This window comes from Ptychodera flava, chromosome 1 (genome assembly GCF_041260155.1).
Source record: "Ptychodera flava strain L36383 chromosome 1, AS_Pfla_20210202, whole genome shotgun sequence".
Classification (NCBI taxonomy): Eukaryota; Metazoa; Hemichordata; class Enteropneusta; family Ptychoderidae; genus Ptychodera; species Ptychodera flava.
The window spans coordinates 19,336,680-19,356,889 of NC_091928.1; the positions used below are offsets into that span (position 1 = coordinate 19,336,680).

At 35.9% G+C, this 20,210-nt stretch overlaps 1 protein-coding gene and 1 long non-coding RNA gene across 2 annotated transcripts in view; both read left to right on the forward strand.

The window, feature by feature from the left end:
- The window catches only part of LOC139132186 (AP-2 complex subunit alpha-2-like), a 72,404-nt gene that overhangs the window by 23,265 nt on the left and 28,929 nt on the right, over positions 1 to 20,210 (forward strand). Inside the window, exon 5 of the mRNA XM_070698579.1 lies at positions 8,953 to 9,146. Within this exon, the coding sequence (XP_070554680.1) occupies positions 8,953 to 9,146 (194 nt within the window). The remainder of the gene's footprint in view (positions 1 to 8,952; positions 9,147 to 20,210) is intronic.
- LOC139132179 (uncharacterized) lies at positions 1,582 to 2,892 on the forward strand. The gene is made up of 2 exons (XR_011552258.1): positions 1,582 to 2,693; positions 2,809 to 2,892. It is a non-coding gene; the product is annotated as an uncharacterized lncRNA (long non-coding RNA).

Sequence of the window (20,210 nt, forward strand, 5' to 3'; positions counted from 1 at the left end):
CTAGTCATGGTTTTCAACCTGTTCTGATTGGCTTCAAGGTAAGTCTCATGACATATTGCTGCATCAATAGTAAACGTCTGTACTGCCTGCAGAAACAGTGTGACTGATAGTTTGGGGTCAAAGACAATATCAAACATTTACAGGTTGTGAAAAGAAGATGCAGCAGATTGTATTGTGATAAAGTTTCTTTGAGTCTTTGCTAGGTTTAGGTATGAAACAGTTTGTAGAAGGTAGTTGTGAAATGCTATTGACTGACAGAGTTTATTCAAGGCTCAGCAGTAGTTGTATGTTTTTAATGGAATGATGATCCCGCAATGAACACCCTCTGTGACATGTAACAACGGCCCACCACCACTTTCCACTGTTGTTAATGAACCCTTTTGTTTTCAGTCTCTCCAAATACTGCAAATAGATTCAAGTATTCGCTGGCTTTGTTTAGCTTAAAACAAGATGTACGTTTTATGAGGCAGTGCAGTGTCTCTGGTTGTGCTGTTCAATGAAATGAAGAATAAGAAAAAATGTAGATTCCTCTGGATACATGTATATTCTTTCATCTGAAATTTGCCTTTCAGTTGATGATTGAGGTACAGGGATGTGTTGTTTAATGTATCAGGCAAGGAATACAGACAGTTCTTATAACGTAATTGCCTGCTACACATAGAAATCTCATTGCCCTTCCTCCTACTGGAGCGATAGGCAGTGGAGTCGTGTATAATTTCTCAGCGCATTTCAATTTTAAAAAATGCATGATGTCCATTCTCTCTGATGGTAAAACATCGGCACACATGGAATCCTCCAGGGAAATTCAGTGTGTATGGAATATTAATGCGGATCTCAAGGAAATTTTGCAAGTTTTGTCTCCGTGAAGAGAGATGCTCAGGTGATGGCAAATATCCGGCGTTCATTTACGTCAGCACTTACCGGTATTCGGACAATTCCTTGCTATGAATATGCCAGTGGCGCTCTCTAAACCATGTGCATTTTATGTACAGGGCATTAAATGAAGATACTTCCATTTTTCTTTCGTACCTGCTGGCCCTAAATTATTCATTGAGAAGCCAGCTATACTCGAGGCATCTTGCATGTTTCAAAAGACAACTCTGTCTCTTCTCTCCCAGAGTCTCATAAAAGTTACTGCTGTCTAGGGATTAGAGAGCCGTGGCTCAGGCAGAGATTCATCCAACCATGGGTCCCTCTGTAGTCATTCTGGACAAATGTGGATCACCGTTTCTCAGATTGGAATTCCTCAGCGGGCTCCTTTTCAATTCTTTGGAATTCTCAGTTTGATGTTTTGTCTTTAATATCCAGCTGTACGGAGATAAAGCAAGTGTGTTCAGCTCGAGAAGACTGTGGTTCTTAGATTGTACATCGTAGAAAGTTGTTGTTAGGCTATTGATTTGCAAAGACTAGAATTTCCCCTCAAAATTCCGCAACACTGTGCCACAGCATGTGATGTAAACACAGCCACAGACATCTATGTCTGTATCTATCTATCTCTCTATCTATCTATCTGTCTGTCTGTCAATCTATTATCTATCTTTACATAATATATATATATATATATATATATATATATTGAAATCATAGAGAAGGTTCGTAATAAACCTAGGACACATTTTCTTCAATATAACAAACCTAAGACAACAAAGAGAGTAGCATGGGTCAGTGACTTTCATCCTCTGCGCCCAAATATAAAAGAAATGGCCAAAAAAACACCAAGATATATTAAAAATTTCCAAAAGAATGCGTGAAGTCGTGCCCCACCCACCTCTTATTTCACAAAGAGTGTGCGCAAACCTTGGTCAACTCATTGTTAGACATAAATTAACATTGAAACGTAAGGACAATATAAATTATGGTTCAGGACCATGTGGAGATAGTAAATGTAAAATAATGTGTTCACATATGGTAAAAACGGACAAAATGACTAATATCCATAATGGAAAAATATTTCAAATAAAAGGGAATTATAATTGTAACACTGAGAATGTTATATACTGTATCTACTGTGATAAATGCATGTGTCAATATGTTGGACAAACCAAGAATAAAATCAGATATAGAATGGCTGGACACAGGAGTATGATTAAATCTAATAAATCTGACCCTAATAATCCTGCAATGTTCGTGAGCCAACATTTTAATTCATCTAACCACTCCGTCAAAAATATGAAAGTTGTAATTCTTGAAAAGGTACACAAAGATGACAAATTCTCCAGAGATTTCACAGAGTCCAAGTGGATATTTCAACTCAACACAATGTATCCTCAGGGTTTGAACAGAGAGACACCACAAAAATTCTAGATGTGTAAGCAGATTTTACAGCTCTTTCTTCATTTCATTTTGACGATTTTTAGTAGGCATCACTCTTTCAGCAGTATTCATTTTTAGTTTTCTTTGTAACTGTTCTAGTTTGATGTATTGTAGAATTTCAGTTGTTACATAAGTGTCCTTGGATGTACACTATTGTCCACGGTTCATAATTTCACCTGTTTGAGCTGTATTTTTAGAGTCGGATATTTTTAGTACGTCATTTCTGTGTGGTTTGCACTGCCACCTTTCCTACACTTTAATATGCAAATGTCTTTCAAGTATAAATAAGCCTTGACGTTGTTTTGAAACAATACCCACACTTTGACCATTCCACTCCTGGGTTTGAAGGAAAGCGGAGCAGTTTTCTGCTCGGCTTTTTTGTAAGTTGGCGCCAATTTTTATTTTTACTTTTACACGTTTTCCAGTCTCTGTATGATTCAATCTTTTTTAGCATGTGTATTTTACTTTAAGTTTGTCGTTGTTATTTTATTTCAGATTGTTTTAACCTTGATAAAGTGGGATTACTCCCACGAAACGTCGGTGTAATAAATTTTATAAATGAAGAGCTTGGTGTCCTGAGTTGGTGCGTCTTGACCTGCTTTGTTCTATATATATATATATATATACAGGGTTTTACATGACGCGCATTTCTGCGTCCTTTACGCATAAAAACCGGACGCAGGACCCCTCAAAAACTAAACCACGCGTCCCTTGGGACGCAGCAATATCTGTTGCTGGTGTACACCTTGCGAAGCTGCTGAACACGTAAAACACATCCCAGTAAACCTTACCGACCCCGTACTTTAACCCTTAAAGTGCCGCGTCGGTTTATAAACCGACACGGCATTCTCCCTCTCAGCGCCACGTCGGTATATAAACCGACAGTGATTGCGTTCTATGCTTATGCCTAACTTAGCTATGCATTGCCGAACTCAGCCAGAAGGAGGGTATTCCTGACCCTTTGAACCCAGTTTAGTACCTTATAAGGACTAAAAATAATGACATCATGCAGCCTAACAATAAAAAATTCCAGTAATTTATGCGAACTTTCTTCAAAAGAGGTCAGCAGTTTTCATGAATATTTAATCAGGTCTGCAGTTTCACCCGTACACGGATACGGCCACAGTGCATTGAACGAAACACGTACGTACGTTTTGAAAGCTTTACCATGCCGTATAGACATGGAAGACAACTATATTATGCCAAGCTACTGCCCTCTGGGTGATAGAAATGATAGATTTTACAGTTTTTTTGAGAATATTTTATGGAAAAATGACGCGATTTGGTGACCAAATCGATCGCGATAGTGAACTTCGAACGTATCGGCGGCCAAGATGGCGGCACTGTGTGATGCCTAACTCTCGACATGGAACCCGAGGTTAAGGTTTTCGAAGTCCAAAACATGCAAGATTGAGAAATTTGTAAGGATTCGGTTAAATTGAAGTGTATTTTGTGAATTTTCAAGCGTTTGACTGCCAAAAAGCCCCTTTAAACTGTTGATATTTGACCTCCGGCCGTCCTGAAGCGAGACGGCCATAACAGTCGACCCGGTTTGTAAATGAAATGTAGTTGTTCTGAACTGTTGACATTGCGAGACATTTCCTACGTGTTACGCATTTTTTTAACTGAAATAAACCGGACATGAAACTTTTTTCTCGATACTTAGTGGTTTCTTTCCATTTTGTGGCGTGCTTGTCAAAAAATGTGATCAAACTTGGCGAACGGATTGACTAGTATGTATGGTAGTACGAGTCCGTGACTCGATAAGCCACAGATAGTTACACACGCGTACGTGAATTAAACTAATGTAAGTTGGGTCAAACACCAAAATTAATCGATAAAAAGGTTAGTGAAATGTGTTTTTGTCTTCAACTCTTCATTATAGTTATACAGGCGGTTCAAACTATACAGAGTCAGTTGAATATGCCCTATAGTTGTGTGCATGTGTTGCACAATAGTTACCCCTCCATGTACAATATGGAACCTTGTTGTCTCTGTGTATGCAAATTAATACTAATTGAACACAGTGAAGACCATGGCATTGATAAACTATAAAACATTTTTGTGAAATAAATTGGGACCCCCATATTTTGATGTAGGACTCCCATTTTCTAACACCAGGAGTCCCAGGGACTCTCAAAAGTTAAAAGTGATGTAAAACCCTGTATATATATTTATATATATATATATATATATATATATATATATATATATATATATATATATATATATATATATATATATATATATATGTTTTTGGATAATTTGTTTTAGTGTCCTTCCCGAGGAGATAATGTTTATCTACATGTACATCCATTGCATATTTTTCCGGAGCTCAACCTTTGGTTCAGTTGATTTGTTTCTTTGTTTTTTTCGGTTCAAAATTCATCACCATTGGGTACATATACTTGAAGTAAAATATTCTGTTTTGGGCGTAGTAGTATTGTAAATCAAACCTCGAGTGTCACAGCATACATGAATGTTTCATGCAAATTAGAGTTATAGCAAACGGAAGACTTGAAACGCATGTCCTGACCTACTTTTAAGACTAGGAAGTTTCTGTTGATTAATATCCTTGCATTTTTTTCACTCAAAGGGGATTATGGATCATGGAGTAGTAATCTGTCTTTAATACCTTGATCTTGATCCAGGGGATAGCCTACACAACGTCACCCGGTATCCAGAGAATAAAATCCATATGCAACTGTTCCTTGTTTTTTTCCCACTGTGCAACCCATTGTACATACTTGATGACAATATTGCTTCTGATAACCAGGCTTCTCCTTTGGCTGTGTGCAAAGATATCACTCATTTGAAGGTTTCAAAAGAGCTGTTTAATTCTGAGATGACAAAATGAAGGTTGCGTTTATGCTCCGTCATTCCTCATTGTGGACCAACTTTGGAAGAGGGACCATTTCTGCAAATATTGTTTGTTGCACTTACGTGTAGATCACCCCTAAAATAAAATGACCATTCCCTGAAACGTCATCAGATAGGGTACCGGTAGGCCCTGAAAGCTGTATTTGTTTTGTGACACATACATGTAGATCACCCCCAAAATAAAATGACCATTCCCTGAAATGTCATCAGTTAGGGTACCGGATGGCTCTGAAAGATGTGTTTTTCACAGAGCCCCCTGAAAGATAATGTCCATTCCCTGATAGAAATCCTGTGATACAGTGACTGGTGGGTTAATAAAGCAATCAGAACTGCCATTGTATAAAGCCTGATAAATTCATCATGTCTTGTACGGGTTCCCAGCTTTCTTTGCCATGATGTAAAGCTACTAGCTGCAAACCAGGATTGACCTTTGCCAGAGCATTGACTTATTTACGGAATAAATCGTATATCATTTCAAGTCCGTAGGCTTCTTATGTAATCTCTTTCTCGTTCCAGAATGCAAATTTATCTTCACTCATCTGGATTAATGTCTGAGAATTGAATTGGGCAAACTTGATGGATTGACACACAATAGCAACTTACAGTGTCTATGTCATAGCTTGGGTGCATGTCTAGACTCATTCATTATTTTCAGGTTATCGACTTGTGTATAAGGGTTAGTAATGTGTTGCTGCGCAAAATTTTTAAAAAATTATTGTATCTCGTCAAATATAAAATGTACACTGGCTTTGCAATGGTGACTAGTTTCGTGGTAAGACTTGTGCAGCAGTTTAGAGTAGATAGAAAGAATAGAGCAGAATAGAACAGAATAGAATAGAATAGAATGGAATATACCGGTATAGTCAATTTATCTTTAATGTGATATGATTAATAAAATACAGAGTAACATTAAAAGTCCAATACAGATGAATAGAATATATTATTTACTGCAGGTTAATATTGCAAAGTCGTGTATCATTCATTAAAAGTCCAATACAGATGAATAGAATATATTATTTACTGCAGGTTAATATTGCAAAGTCGTGTATCATTCATTAAATTAAAAGTCCAATACAGATGAATAGAATATATTATTTACTGCAGGTTAATATTGCAAAGTCGTGTATCATTCATTAAATTAAAAGTCCAATACAGATGAATAGAATATATTATTTACTGCAGGTTAATATTGCAAAGTCGTGTATCATTCATTAAATTAAAAGTCCAATACAGATGAATAGAATATATAATTTACTGCAGGTTAATATTGCAAAGTCCTGTATCATTAAAAGTCCAATACAGATGAATAGAATATATTATTTACTGCAGGTTAATATTGCAAAGTCCTGTATCATTAAAAGTCCAATACAGATGAATAGAATATATTATTTACTGCAGGTTAATATTGTAAAGTCCTGTATCATTAAAATCCAATACAGATGAATAGAATATATAATTTACTGCACGTTAATATTGCAAAGTCTTGTATCATTAAAAGTCCAATACAGATGAATAGAATATATAATTTACTGCAGGTTAATATTGCAAAGTCTTGTATCATTAAAAGTCCAATACAGATGAACAGAATATATTATTTACTGCAGGTTAATATTGCAAAGTCTTGTATCATTAAAAGTCCAATACAGATGAATAGAATATATAATTTACTGCAGGTTAATATTTCAAAGTCCTGTATCATTAAAAGTCCAATACAGATGAATAGAATATATAATTTACTGCACGTTAATATTGCAAAGTCCTGTATCATTAAAATCCAATACAGATGATTAGAATATATTATTTACTGCAGGTTAATATTGTAAAGTCCTGTATCATTAAAATCCAATACAGATGAATAGAATATATAATTTACTGCAGGTTAATATTGCAAAGTCTTGTATCATTAAAAGTCCAATACAGATGAACAGAATATATAATTTACTGCAGGTTAATATTGCAAAGTCTTGTATCATTAAAAGTCCAATACAGATGAACAGAATATATTATTTACTGCAGGTTAATATTGCAAAGTTTTGTATCATTAAAAGTCCAATACAGATGAATAGAATATATAATTTACTGCAGGTTAATATTGCAAAGTCTTGTATCATTAAAAGCCCAATACAGATGAACAGAATATATAATTTACTGCAGGTTAATATTGCAAAGTCTTGTATCATTAAAAGTCCAATACAGATGAATAGAATATATTATTTACTGCAGGTTAATATTGCAAAGTCTTGTATCATTAAAAGTCCAATACAGATGAACAGAATATATAATTTACTGCAGGTTAATATTTCAAAGTCCTGTATCATTAAAAGTCCAATACAGATGAATAGAATATATAATTTACTGCACGTTAATATTGCAAAGTCCTGTACTTAGTATCTTACATTTGTGTGTGTATGTACATAAGCTGGACATTAATGCAGCAGGTCCAAAATAAAACATATTCCAAGTCCAACATACATGTACAATATAGAAAAGTCTCATATGGTAATGCTACAAGTCCAATAAAGGTGAGACTTCATTGAAGTGGACAAGTCATTCATAAATTTTTAGAACCAAAGTCGTCGTTTTTCATTATTCGGCGGATAAGTTCAGGAATATGTGTAAGCAACATGCATATTGCCTTCACACAGGAAATTTGTTTAAACTTCATTGTCATATTTTAATACACACAGGTCCCACTTTACTAGTATCAAGTATCAAGAATTACTGACAGCTAGAGTGACCACTTTTACATAGCCACATGTTGGCTGTGAGATCTTCATTTAAGGGAGGGGGTTCTGGGAACTGCGCGTGTGCGACTTTCATGTTTACAAACAATGTATTTTATGCAGAATATCTTGATGCATCGTGTCAACATAGCTGCAACATTCAAATTTTACGATATTAATTGTTAACAAACATATTAGCTTTCATCAATCCCCAATGTATTGTAGATACACTGTTTACATTGGTTGTGGAGGTCCCTGGAAAGCTTTGAGCATACATGTAATTTTGACAACCCACTCCCTTTAAGATGCAACCATTGTGGCAATATCACTTTCCATTTGTACCATGGGTAACATTTATTATACATGTACATGTATATCCCTGTGGGACAATATATAGTAACCGGAAAAATCAAAACAAATGTCAATCTGCTTTACATATGCTTTTTCTTTAGACTGAAATCTTTCTGTTTAGCCACTGTAGAAAGATTGTGTATTTTGTTGTTTCGTATCAATCCAGTACAGCATTACACATATCATGACCATGTTTACTCACTTTCCGTACACAAGTAACCTTAGAAATACGAAATACGTTTTGCATTCTCAATAAAATTATCATTTCAATAATATACAAATGCATTTATCTTCGAGATACTACTTTAACCTGTTCACCCCCGATTCCCTGTAAACAGGTCCAAGATCACCATTCATAACAAGGGGTTTGGGCCGAACCATGGTGGTGAAAGGGTTAAAACCACAGAGAGTAGTGATTACAACTTTAGATAACTAACAGGTTGTTCCTGATATAAGTAGAGAGAGGAGTTTTCTGTGCCAAAAAAAAATAAATGTTAACCCCGAAAAATAGAAGGCTTTGAACCAAAATATTGAGCAAGTACGATCCCTGAATTAAAGCTGTGAGAAGAAATTTTATAACAGTAATGTCTTAAGCAGATCCGTCTTCTGCAAGATACAATAATGTGTGTCTTCAGCACTTACTGGTATTAATCACAATTTATTACATCTCTCTGTACATTTCCAGGGCTATCTGTTTATATCAGTGCTTGTCAGCGAGAGCAGCGAATTAATGAAATTGATCGTACAGCACATCAAGAACGATTTGACGAGCAGAAACTCGGTACACATCTGTCTGGCTCTCCACTGCATTGCCAATATTGGAAGCAAGGAAATGTCGGAAGCCCTCGGCAATGAGATCCCCAAGTTACTGGTACATCCGTAAGTATTAAAACTCTTGCTTTTGGCAAAAAAGGAATATGCACTAATGCCTGACACAGATACTGTGTGTCTTCTTACCCTATTTAGCTTGCATTTTACAAATTTACAACATTTCTGGGGTTTTGATTTGTTTAAAGCCCCAATAGCTGCAAATTTTATGCATTATTTTCATGATTTTATTTTTAAACCAAAGTTTGTTCGTGCAAATATGCTAACTGAAGGACATATATAGAGGTATCACTACTGACTGATTTGGACATGCCCACGCATTTTACAAGTTAAATAATAAACAGGTGCCGCGCTCATTAAATGCCGCCCCACGAAAAATACAAAAACATGCAGTATTTCCTGTACATACACATTGTGATCGTAAAAGAAACAAGCATGATGCCATTTACTTGAATGAATAACACACAATGGCCAACATTTGTTGTTGTGATCTTTATTTCTCTGTCACATGATTAGTTTTTGAAAATGGCAGGATATCTAAAATGATGTTAAAATGTTTGAATTCACATGCCACTTTTGACACTTATAACAGTGTTGCACACTTTTTCAGTCTTTAAATGTGTCTTCTTCAAAGAAAATCTTGGAAAACGGAGGATATTTTGAATCGGTTTATTACACATTTGCAGCTATTGTGGCTTTAATTAAGGTTTTGCAAGATGGTATCAGGTACTGGCATTTTAAATATAGAGAAGGGAAACTGTGTTTGACAGTATGCTGATTAATGCCAGGAGGTATGAAATATTGCATTCTAGCTACTGCAGTGTTCTATAGAAAATGGTCCCTGAAAGAGACCTGTCATTATTACTTGCCTTCATGTATTGAATGTCTCATGCCCCATAGGATTTGATGGAACTTGTTGATGACGCAGTGGGCCACACAGTTGTCATTTCACTGAAAATGAAGCAGAACTGTTTTCATATTTGACAACTTTTGGATTTAAAAAATGATCAAATTACATGTTTTACATAGGAAATTTGGTTTTTAGAAATGTATGCATAAAAAAATAGATGAACTGTACAACATTGGTTTAAATATGTCAATGCGCCATTTGATGATGAAAATAGCTCTATTTTCACATGGATTTTCATCTATCATGGAAATAGAGCTCATTTGCAAATAAACCCCCAAATTTCAAGTAAAAACTGCAAATTAAAGGAGTATGTAATAGAAACATTATAGCCCAAACAAGGGACTACATGATGTACCCTTGGGGCAGGAGACCGTTTGCCTTCCTGATGCCGGGCAAATGGTCACCTGCCCTCGGGCACATAGTACCTTGTTTGGGCTATAATGTGTGTTATTGACGTGCAAATAAATACGTGTTGATAAATAAATGCATACGCCATGTATGCTTCTACACATAGGTTTATTGGTATATGGTACGTTTAAGTTTGTGTTTCAACTGTTGAAGTCGGTTCCCATGATATGAAATCCTTAAGTGTATATTGTACAGGACTGGCTTTCTTTTGAGTAATATTTCAGGATCATGTTCATAAGTCTTGTTTGAAGCAATATATGTGTATCTTGATTTGAATGGAATGAAGTCTTAACAATGCTACAATAAACTGCATGATTGAGTGTCTTCATACAGTACTTTGCTGAAAAATGACAGTTGGACATGCTCTAGAATTCCATATCAGGTCAACCAACTTGATGAAAGGAGGTGTTAACCCTTTGAGCGCCAAAGTCAACTTTTGTCACCTTTATAAAATATGCCCCAGTCATTTTTTTTCAGATTTTTGCCAAAATTTTGATAACAAACTGAAGCCAATGTAATGTGATGTCCATTTGGTCCAAAATTATCAAAAAATTACAGAAAAATTCATAAAAATTGGTAAAAATGTTTCACTAAAATTTTGATGGGAACAATTACAGCACTCAAAGGGTTAACTGCTATGTAGAAGAATATGCTCAAATTGGTTCATAATATGTTTTACTAGTTAATCATGGATGTTATTAGGCCAAAAAAAAAGGAAATGTTTCTGGTCAGGTCTTTCTTTAAAAAATGGTGCGGCGACGCGCATTTTATTTTTTTTTATTTTATTTTTTTTTCCTCAAGGGAGGGAGGAGGGTCAGTTTTATATTTTTATCACTATGGTCACATATATACTGTTCATGCAGTCACTGATCATGCCCCCCAAAGAATTTCTCTTTCTCTTCAGCCATTTTGGTTTGGTGTCAGCCACAGCCGCCGGCCACAAACAGAAAAAAAAGGGTTACACGCTGTTGTTCAAGTGACGTGCGCGCTGACCAGAAACATTTCTTTTTTTTGGCCTTACTGAGTCCTTGTGCCTAGTGTTTGTGAAGATGGAAGGTCATGTGACTTGCACCGAATTTCAGAAAAAGAAATCAAGAAATCAGTGACTACCACATAAGGGAAAGTGACAGATTGACTGACAGCAGATCATTATGTTTCCAAGGATAATGCTATATTTTCCAGGTTTCTGTGTTTTTAGCTCCGCTGTCAGCGACGCGGAGCTTATCAAATAGGTTGATTATCCGTCGTCGTCCGGCGTCCGTCGTCCGGCGTCCGTCGTCCGTCAACAATTGCCTTCTCCTCTAAAACCACAAGTCCAATTGCTTTGAAATTTTATATGCAGTTCACTTGGGGTGACCTTACTTCAGTTTGTTCAAATCATGGTGATATTTGCATATTTGTATTTTTGGGGCATTTTTTTGTGTTTTTGGTAAAAAAATCTTCTTCTCTGAAACCGCTCATTCGATTGCTTTGAAATTTGATATGCAGTTTGCTTAGGGTGACTTAAATCAGATTTGTTCAAATGGTGGTGAAATTTGCATATTTGTATTTTTAAGGCAATTTTTGTCATTTTTGGTAAAAAAATCTTTAAAAATCTTCTTCTTCAAAACTACTGGTCAGATAGCTTTTATATTTGGTACATATGTCCCTAGGGATGATCTATTTCAGATTTGTTCAAATTGTGCAGAAATATGCAAATTTACATTTTTAAGGCAATTTTTGCCATTTTTGGTCAAAAAATGTATTTCTCAAAAAGTACTGGTCTGATAGTTTTGAAATTTGGTATACAGGTTTCTACAGATGAGCTTAGTAATATATATTGAATTTCTGATGAAATCTGTAATTTTGTATTTTTGGGGCAATTTTTGCCATTTTTGGTCAAAAAATGTGTATTTCCAAAACTACTCATCTGATAGCTTTGAAATTTGGTATACAGGTTTCTACAGATGAACTAAATGATATTTATCGAAATAATGATGAAATCTGCAATTTTGTATTTTTGGGGCAATTTTTGCCATTTTTGGTCAAAAAATGCGTTTCTCAAAAAGTACTGGTCTAACAGCTTTGAAATTTGGTATAACTAAGTGTGATATTTTGAAATTATGATGAAATCTGCAATTTTTATTTTTGGGGGGCAATTGTTGCCATTTTTGGTCAGAATATTTTATTCTCAAAAAACTACTCATCAGATAGCTTTGGTTGACATGTTCTTAGGGATGATCGGATGTGATACGGTATATTCAAAGTATGATGAAATCTTCAATTTTGTATTTTTGCAGCTTATTTTAGCCACATTTTTCTGGCCACTGCATTGAGTTATCAAAGATTTCCACCTTCTTCATCAACATGTGTCAAAAATAGTTATTCTGTACATAAACACAGCGGAGCTATATCGGCCGCTAGGTCGCTTTTGTAGATTGTAGGCTTGTTTAATCCCAGGAAAGCAGTGTCCACTGGGCTAGAAAATGTGGTAATCGATGGAAAAATGCCGTTACTTACAGACACCCAGACTCCCAATGCTTGGTCACTTTCTTAATACCTCAGGGGTCATGGGTAATTGAGACACGCTCAGAATAAAGAAAACTGACTGTGTTTTGAGGGGGTTTACCTCAATTTCGATTATCTTGTGCGAATTCTCACTTATTATGTATGTACCGTGGTACCACCATGGAAACTCTATCACTGCCTGAATTTCTTTCAGAATTGTTTGTTGCTTGACAACCTGCCAAAAGTTAAAACTTCCAACATAGTATTTCTGCAATATATAATATTTGGATTTTCACACTTCGAAACGTTTAGTTGGGGAGAGGTTGGGGGGAGGTTTGGGGTTTGAGGTCAACACGCTTTGCTTGTCATGCATGTGTGTACGTTATCCACGATCCCTTACAGTCAGACTTTTAGGCCCTGGTATGATAAAAATTCCAATTTATGTTTTTTGTAATCTGCAAATATTTAAAAGTTGTGCATTTTAATTGTCATTTCTTGAATTCAAATTTTGTTGAATGGACATTGTCCCCAGACATCTCTGAAAAAAATTACAAATCACAGAAATTCAAAATGATTTTGTTTGTGAAAACTCGGTATTTCAAAACAATCAACCTTGTGTAAACAATTGATCATTAATTGACATTAAACAGATGATATATGAAATGAAATGGAACTTGTAGAGATACTGTAGACTACAACATTGTGAAAAATTTGGTTACATGTTGAACAGAATTCAAAGTAGCAATTGCAAATTGTAATTCCTCATGAGAGAGAAGATCTCCGTGTGATTGAATTACGCTTTACAGTTCAATAATGTATGTGTTTACCCAGGATACAAAGTAACTTGTGAATCAGTAATTTGCATGGTTTACTGCGCAAATGAACTCATCTATTTTACTCATCACAAAAGACTTAGTTGTGTTCTGTAGCTTTGTATGTGAGCCTAACTTTTCCTAGATGCAGAGGTTTTTACTTGTTTTCCATCTCCAAGGCAACTATCAATCTAGACTGACATTTCATTTTCCTACATTCTCATGAGCCGAATTCCAGTCCCGTATCGTGTAACACCTGGACGGTGGAAATAAATGAGGTGTATGAATTTTACATGGAATCTGAAATGAATGGGATATCGGTGCCTTGCCGTTGATAATCCAATACCTTCCATTGTAATTTAGTCATATCTGCTTACCATTCGCTCCAGGGACGGAAAATCAATTTTAGGAAATCTCATAAGCCCGGACACACGCCACTGCAAACACAGACTATGCTTTCAACGAAATGAAAAAAATCTCCAACCCATGAAAAAAAACTAAATGTGACACTCTTATGATTATGTAGTACATATCTGCAGATAATGGTGGCTTACAACGGTATCACAGGCATTGGCGCTGTCTGTAACGGAAAATCCTGTGAATTATCGAATGACTGACGCTTGTGTGTTCTATTTTTGGTTAACCCTTTGAGCGGCAACGTCAATTTTTGTCACCTTTATAAAATATTCTCTTGTCAATTTTTCTCAGATTTTTGCTAAAGTTTTGATGAAAACCTGTAGCCAATGAAATACTGTATGATGTCCATTTGGTCCAAAATTATCAAACAATTTCAGAAAAATTCATAAAAATTGGTAAAATGTAGCAGTAAAACTTTGATAGGAAAAATTACAGCACTCAAAGGGTTAAGATAGTTTTTTCCTCCATTTACTATTGTATGGAATACCTTTCTTCTTAAGGGATTGTGAAATTTTTAACCTTACAGCACCTGCTGTAAGGCAAATCATATCACTCTCTATGGCATAGTTTGACCCCAAGAAATGGAAATTAAAGGTGAAAGGGGTCACTTAACCCTTTCACCACCTTGGTTTGGCCCGAACCCATGGTTATCATTGGTCAGTGTGGACCTGTTTACAGTGAATTTAGGGGTGAACAGGTTAAGTCATGAAAATATCCGCATGTTTGTTTGTTCCAGTTTCCATCAGTACTGATAAATCGTGAAATTTTGGATAGTTGAAAATTTGTACATCTGCCTAGCTTTGTGGCACTGTAGTTGTGGCATTGTGCAGTTTCTGCAGGTATCTTTGCCATCCAGGTCCTGGAAATCACACCAATGTGGCGTTCATGCAGACTGTATATGTTTCTCATCTGTCAGTTAGTCAGACAGAAGACCAAGCATGAACACCTGATGTGCCCATAAAATGCAATAACATTCCGGCAAAAGAGAATTAAAAGGTGTGCAATGGAATAATAATGCGTTGTATGACAGTCTGGCCACTATCGTGTACAATAACATATATGAAATATGGCCTGTGTTAACTCATGAGTGTCGCTTTTAACTTGCTGTGAGTGAAATTTTCGTAACAAACAGGACAGTGATAAGGTGGCCATGTGCATTCAAGTCATAAATTTTTTCCCATACACGTTTCAGAAATCTGTCAACCGTCAATTTATTTCAGCAGGGGACGTTACACTTTTCTCAGATGTGCACCCATTACCTGGCATGCTCAGGTATGCCTGTTTGTCAGACACTTGCTGTGTGATTCTATCTTGGATCGGCCATCGGAATAGATGAGTGTAGCTTTGCCGGATTATGGCCGGGATTGGTCAGTGGATGCATTAGTTGATGGAAAGTGATTGGGATGGGATTTTTTATGATCGGGATTCCACATGTGCTGTCCATGATTCTGCCATTAAGGCCTAGTTTATAGACATATGGGTTTTAGAATTGCCTGGAGTGTAAAAAAACACAGAGTCTGTCTCTATGACACTGTTAGGGCCCAAGGATCTTCAAGTCAGAAGACGATGTTAGGGATATGTACACTGTGCAAGACTCAACAGATGAACATAAACAAATTTGATCATTGTTTGCAGGCTCATGGTTGGGTCTTGATTTGTTCTATTGATAGCTTCTGTGTTCAGTAATATTTTGTATGATGATGTCATTACTTATCACTACGCTGGTTTCCATGTAGGTTTCACCTTTAGGCGCTTTAAATAAAATTCTTTGTTTGCCGTCTGCATGCTGGTAGGTTTTCAGAGAAAATGAAGGAAACAAACGCAATGGTAACACTATTACAAATAAAAATATTATTTTTCCAAATGAAACAAGTAAAAATTGAGCTTATGTTAACACACTCGTGTTTTTTGTCTGTGTTTTTTTTCCCTGGCTGGCTGGTAAGTTTTTCAAAAATCCAAGGACGGCAAACAAAGAATTCTCTTTAAATGGCCTTTGGAACATTCCATCCTGTTTTGAATTTCATTTATCTAAAAAACTTAGAAGTACACTGTAGATAATCTGTGTGAATTTGTTATTGAAATCAGAAAGAAAGGAATTAGTTGCAACTTGCGTATGATTTTCTGATTTATGTTCAGGAAACAAAATATGATTTGCAGTCACCATTTCAAGGGGCATTTACTGTTTTATATTGTTTATGCCCATCATGGTAACCAGTCCTTTGAAAGGTTGATGCGAGCCTACATGTATAATCTCTGTAGTGCACAGGAAACTAAGAATAATATTTCATCCTGAAGATTTGACGTAGTTTGACATTTGCTTTGGGCCAGCTTAATAAAAGATAAACCATGCGTTGAATATGGTTATATTAATTCTTTTGTCATAAAACCCCATTATTTGCAATATGAATATTTGATTGAACCCTTGAGCTTTTGTTCAGTTGTGGATTGTCAGGTCACCAGGGGGTCAGAGTTCAAAGGGTCAACATAACAGAAGGATGTTTATGTGTGCCTCAGAGGGATGGAAATGTAAAGTAGGCCACTGAGAAATGAAAGAAGATCACAGGTTGTGTAGGGAATTGATAATATGGAGATCTGGAGTGGATAGCCATCGAGGAAGGCCAACAAGGCAATTGACAGGGACTTTGATGAATGACAAGTTACATTTGTGTGATTCAAGGTTTCTGAATCCTCCATGGATAACTTTAGGTAGAAAGCACCTCGGAGACAGAAATCAGGATGCTCAAATTTTTCCAATGCCTGTTTAGTCTACCACTTGTGGGGGCTCATTTTAAAGCTCTTGGTGAAAGAAAACTTCTCACCATCGTAGTTTTCTGAAAATGGAAAATTTTGTTTTTCTCCATAGAGTTATCACAGGATGGTGGCCATTTTGAATGTCAAATATTTGTAAATTTTGAGTAATTTGTAGCAAAATTAGCCCGGTGGCCCCCGACTTTTATTCTTGATTTTGAAAGAGAATGGATAAACCTTTCCTTGAGGAAAGTGTGAGCAAAAGTTTAAATCTATATCACTTTTGAAGTGCATACTACGCTAATGTACTTCATGAATGGAATTGATAATTACGGTAACTTTAACCCTTTCACCACCATGGTTTATCCCAACTCCATTGTTTTCTATGGTAAAGTTGACCTGTATACAGGGAACTGGGGGTGAAAGGTTTAAATGATTTACTATTTGAAATGGATGGGTAGTATGTGATCCTGTCAAATTGCTATTCCATGCTGTTCTGACGGGAATATTGTGATATACGTACCGTAAGGTATACTACAGAAGTTATGTGGATAATGTATTTGTGACAGCATTGAGGATTATCTGATCAGACAGGGTGAGTGACTTCACCTGGGATTAACCCCAAGTCACCCCTATTTGTGTATGAATAGAATAGACCAGATTGCAAGTATGGTTTCATTACATACAGGGTTTATCAAATGTCGATTGAGATGTGGGGCAGGCAACAGTGTAATAGAAATTGTGAAGTCAAAGAGATCTGCTTTGAAATGTCACTGCAGTTTGTTGAACTTTTATCCTCGTCAAGCCCACATCATACTTAAGGTAGTATGCACCTTTCAAAATCAAGAATAAAAATAGGAGGTCACCGTGCAAATTTGGTACTAGAGAAACACAATTACCCAAGATTTACCCATATTAGAAATTCAAAATGGCCGCCATCCCTGTGTTAACTCTATGGAGAAAATAAAAATTTTCTAATTTCGAAAAACTAAGCCGGTGAAAAGTTTTCTTTCACCAAGAGCTTTAAAATGAACCCCACATGTGGTATATCAGAAGAGAATTGTAAAAGTTTGAGAGTCCGACTGTCTGTCCCTGAGGTGCGTTCTGCCTTAATGAAGTAGTGAACAAGGTAGATGGGATTATCTGTGCATTACCTTCCTACCACAGCCTTGCTCTGTTCAATCGTCTCAGAGCTGATTATCAAAATGACATTATCTGAAAATAAATTTAGGTCTGTTAACTGACAGAGAATATAGAAATGCAACAATTTTGCAAAATATTCCTGTTTTTATTTTCACTCATATTTGGTTGCTTTTCAGATGAATTATTTCTCAGTAATTATGTACCTTCAAGTTCAGATTTATGCACATTACTGTCTACGTTGAGCATGCTACGTTGCATGTCGTGTTTTTGTGGTGTACTGAACATGTCAAGGTATAAATTAACGTCTGTCACAGAATTTCCCTGTCTGCTGGTTAATTGATCTTACATGCAGTAGATAACACATAAAGTGGTTAATAGTGGAAAGTTTAACAGCTTTTCCATGTTTACAGATGACCAGTTTGTGTCCTGGTGTTTGTATGAGTGGTTCTGCATGGCCTGTCTTGTATGACTTGTCAGTATGAGTAAGAGTTGTTGTCGGAGCAACCGTAACTCTACAAATCTTGGTTTTATATACAGAGTTGTCACGTTGTGCCTCACAGTCATATTTCTTGTACGACCATCATATCATTGTGTCCATGCAAGAGTTCAAGCCTTGTTTTAGCTTTCATTGGCTCTTTTAGAAAAGTCTAACCTCTGATTGGTCACAGTGTACATATTACCATGACAACTCCATTCAATTCTTGTATGGCTACCCTAATCTTATTTAAAGTTAAAAATGAATGACTATTTTTATGTGGAAGCGTATTCAGTGTACCAACCATAACCAGTTTATCAAGCATAACCAGTTTACCAGTCATAGCCAGTTAATGGACCATAATAAGTTAATAACCAACCAGAACTAGTTTACCAACCAGAACTAGTTTTTATCAGGCCAAAAAAAAAAAAAATGTGCTGTTCCGATTACATGGTTTTCAAAAATAGGGTAGGTAGGTAGGGAAATTTTTTTTCATTTTTTTTAATTTCTCAATGTGCATTTTTGTACGCGTTCAAACACACTACCAGTGAACAATTTCCTCATGAAACACTCAAATTAAATACCGATATATTAAAAAAAATATTCATCAGTAGAACTGAAGTGTGTGGTTTATTAGACTGCCACAGAAATTTATATGGCTGAATTACGATTCTTTGACAGGAAAGTGAACTGTTTATCCACAGGTAAATCCTCAGCTTTTTGCAGTCACTCGCAAGAAAAACACACATACTTTACGTTGAAGTTGTTTGTAGCCTCGTCAACCTGTATATTTGTCTGCTGTACTTCCAACACGCCCCAGCAGCATCACTGGCACATTCAACTCGAATAGAGTACATTTTACATTCAGAAAAACCTGGATGGTGTTCCTCCAAAATTTCTTCGAATGTTTGGTTCTGTTTAACAGAAGACAAAATCGACCTTTCTTCGCCATGATCGCTTTGCGAAACAAAACTGAGTACACGTTAAGTCCATCACGAGCCACCATTTTGTTTGAGACGAGGCCTGCTATAAGTAGGGATACCAGGCCTTTTTTGTTCTTGGTTAAACTTACTTGAATTGTATGTTTTCTTGAAGATCTTGTCTCAGGATTTAAAAAACTGTTTGAATGATGTTCTATCTTGTCTACTTCCAGGGTTATGATTTTTAAAAAATTGAAATATGCTCATTTTTTTGACAAATGGTCAAAAAATTTCAACATATGGCTAAGAGTCATTTTGTGGGTATCCCTATGAAAAATATAGTTGTATAATAATATTGATTCTCTAACTAATCTGCTTTAAAATACTTTTTTGTGCAATATATTGTAAGAGTACGGTATAAGGAGCTTTTGTTTTATTTACAAAGAGACTTGAAAATGCCAAAACTTTTGTGAGACAGAGTTGAAAATTGGACAGCACTGTGTATACTACCAGTCAAAAAGCTATTTTTCGCCATTTTCAAACTACTGTAACTTTCAGAGTTTTTAAGCTAGCTCTGTCAAATTTTGAACACTTTAATATTGAGAGATAATGCAAAAGAATACATGCATTTTTGATCTGAAAATTTACTTGAAGTTTGTATTTGAGATACACTGACAATCAAGGAGAGCCAAAAAATGTTGGACGTGGACGGAATGTCAGTAAAAATAGCCACTTTTCCCCATTTTCAAACAGCTGTAACTCTCAGAGTTTTTACGCTAGCTGTACCAAATTCTG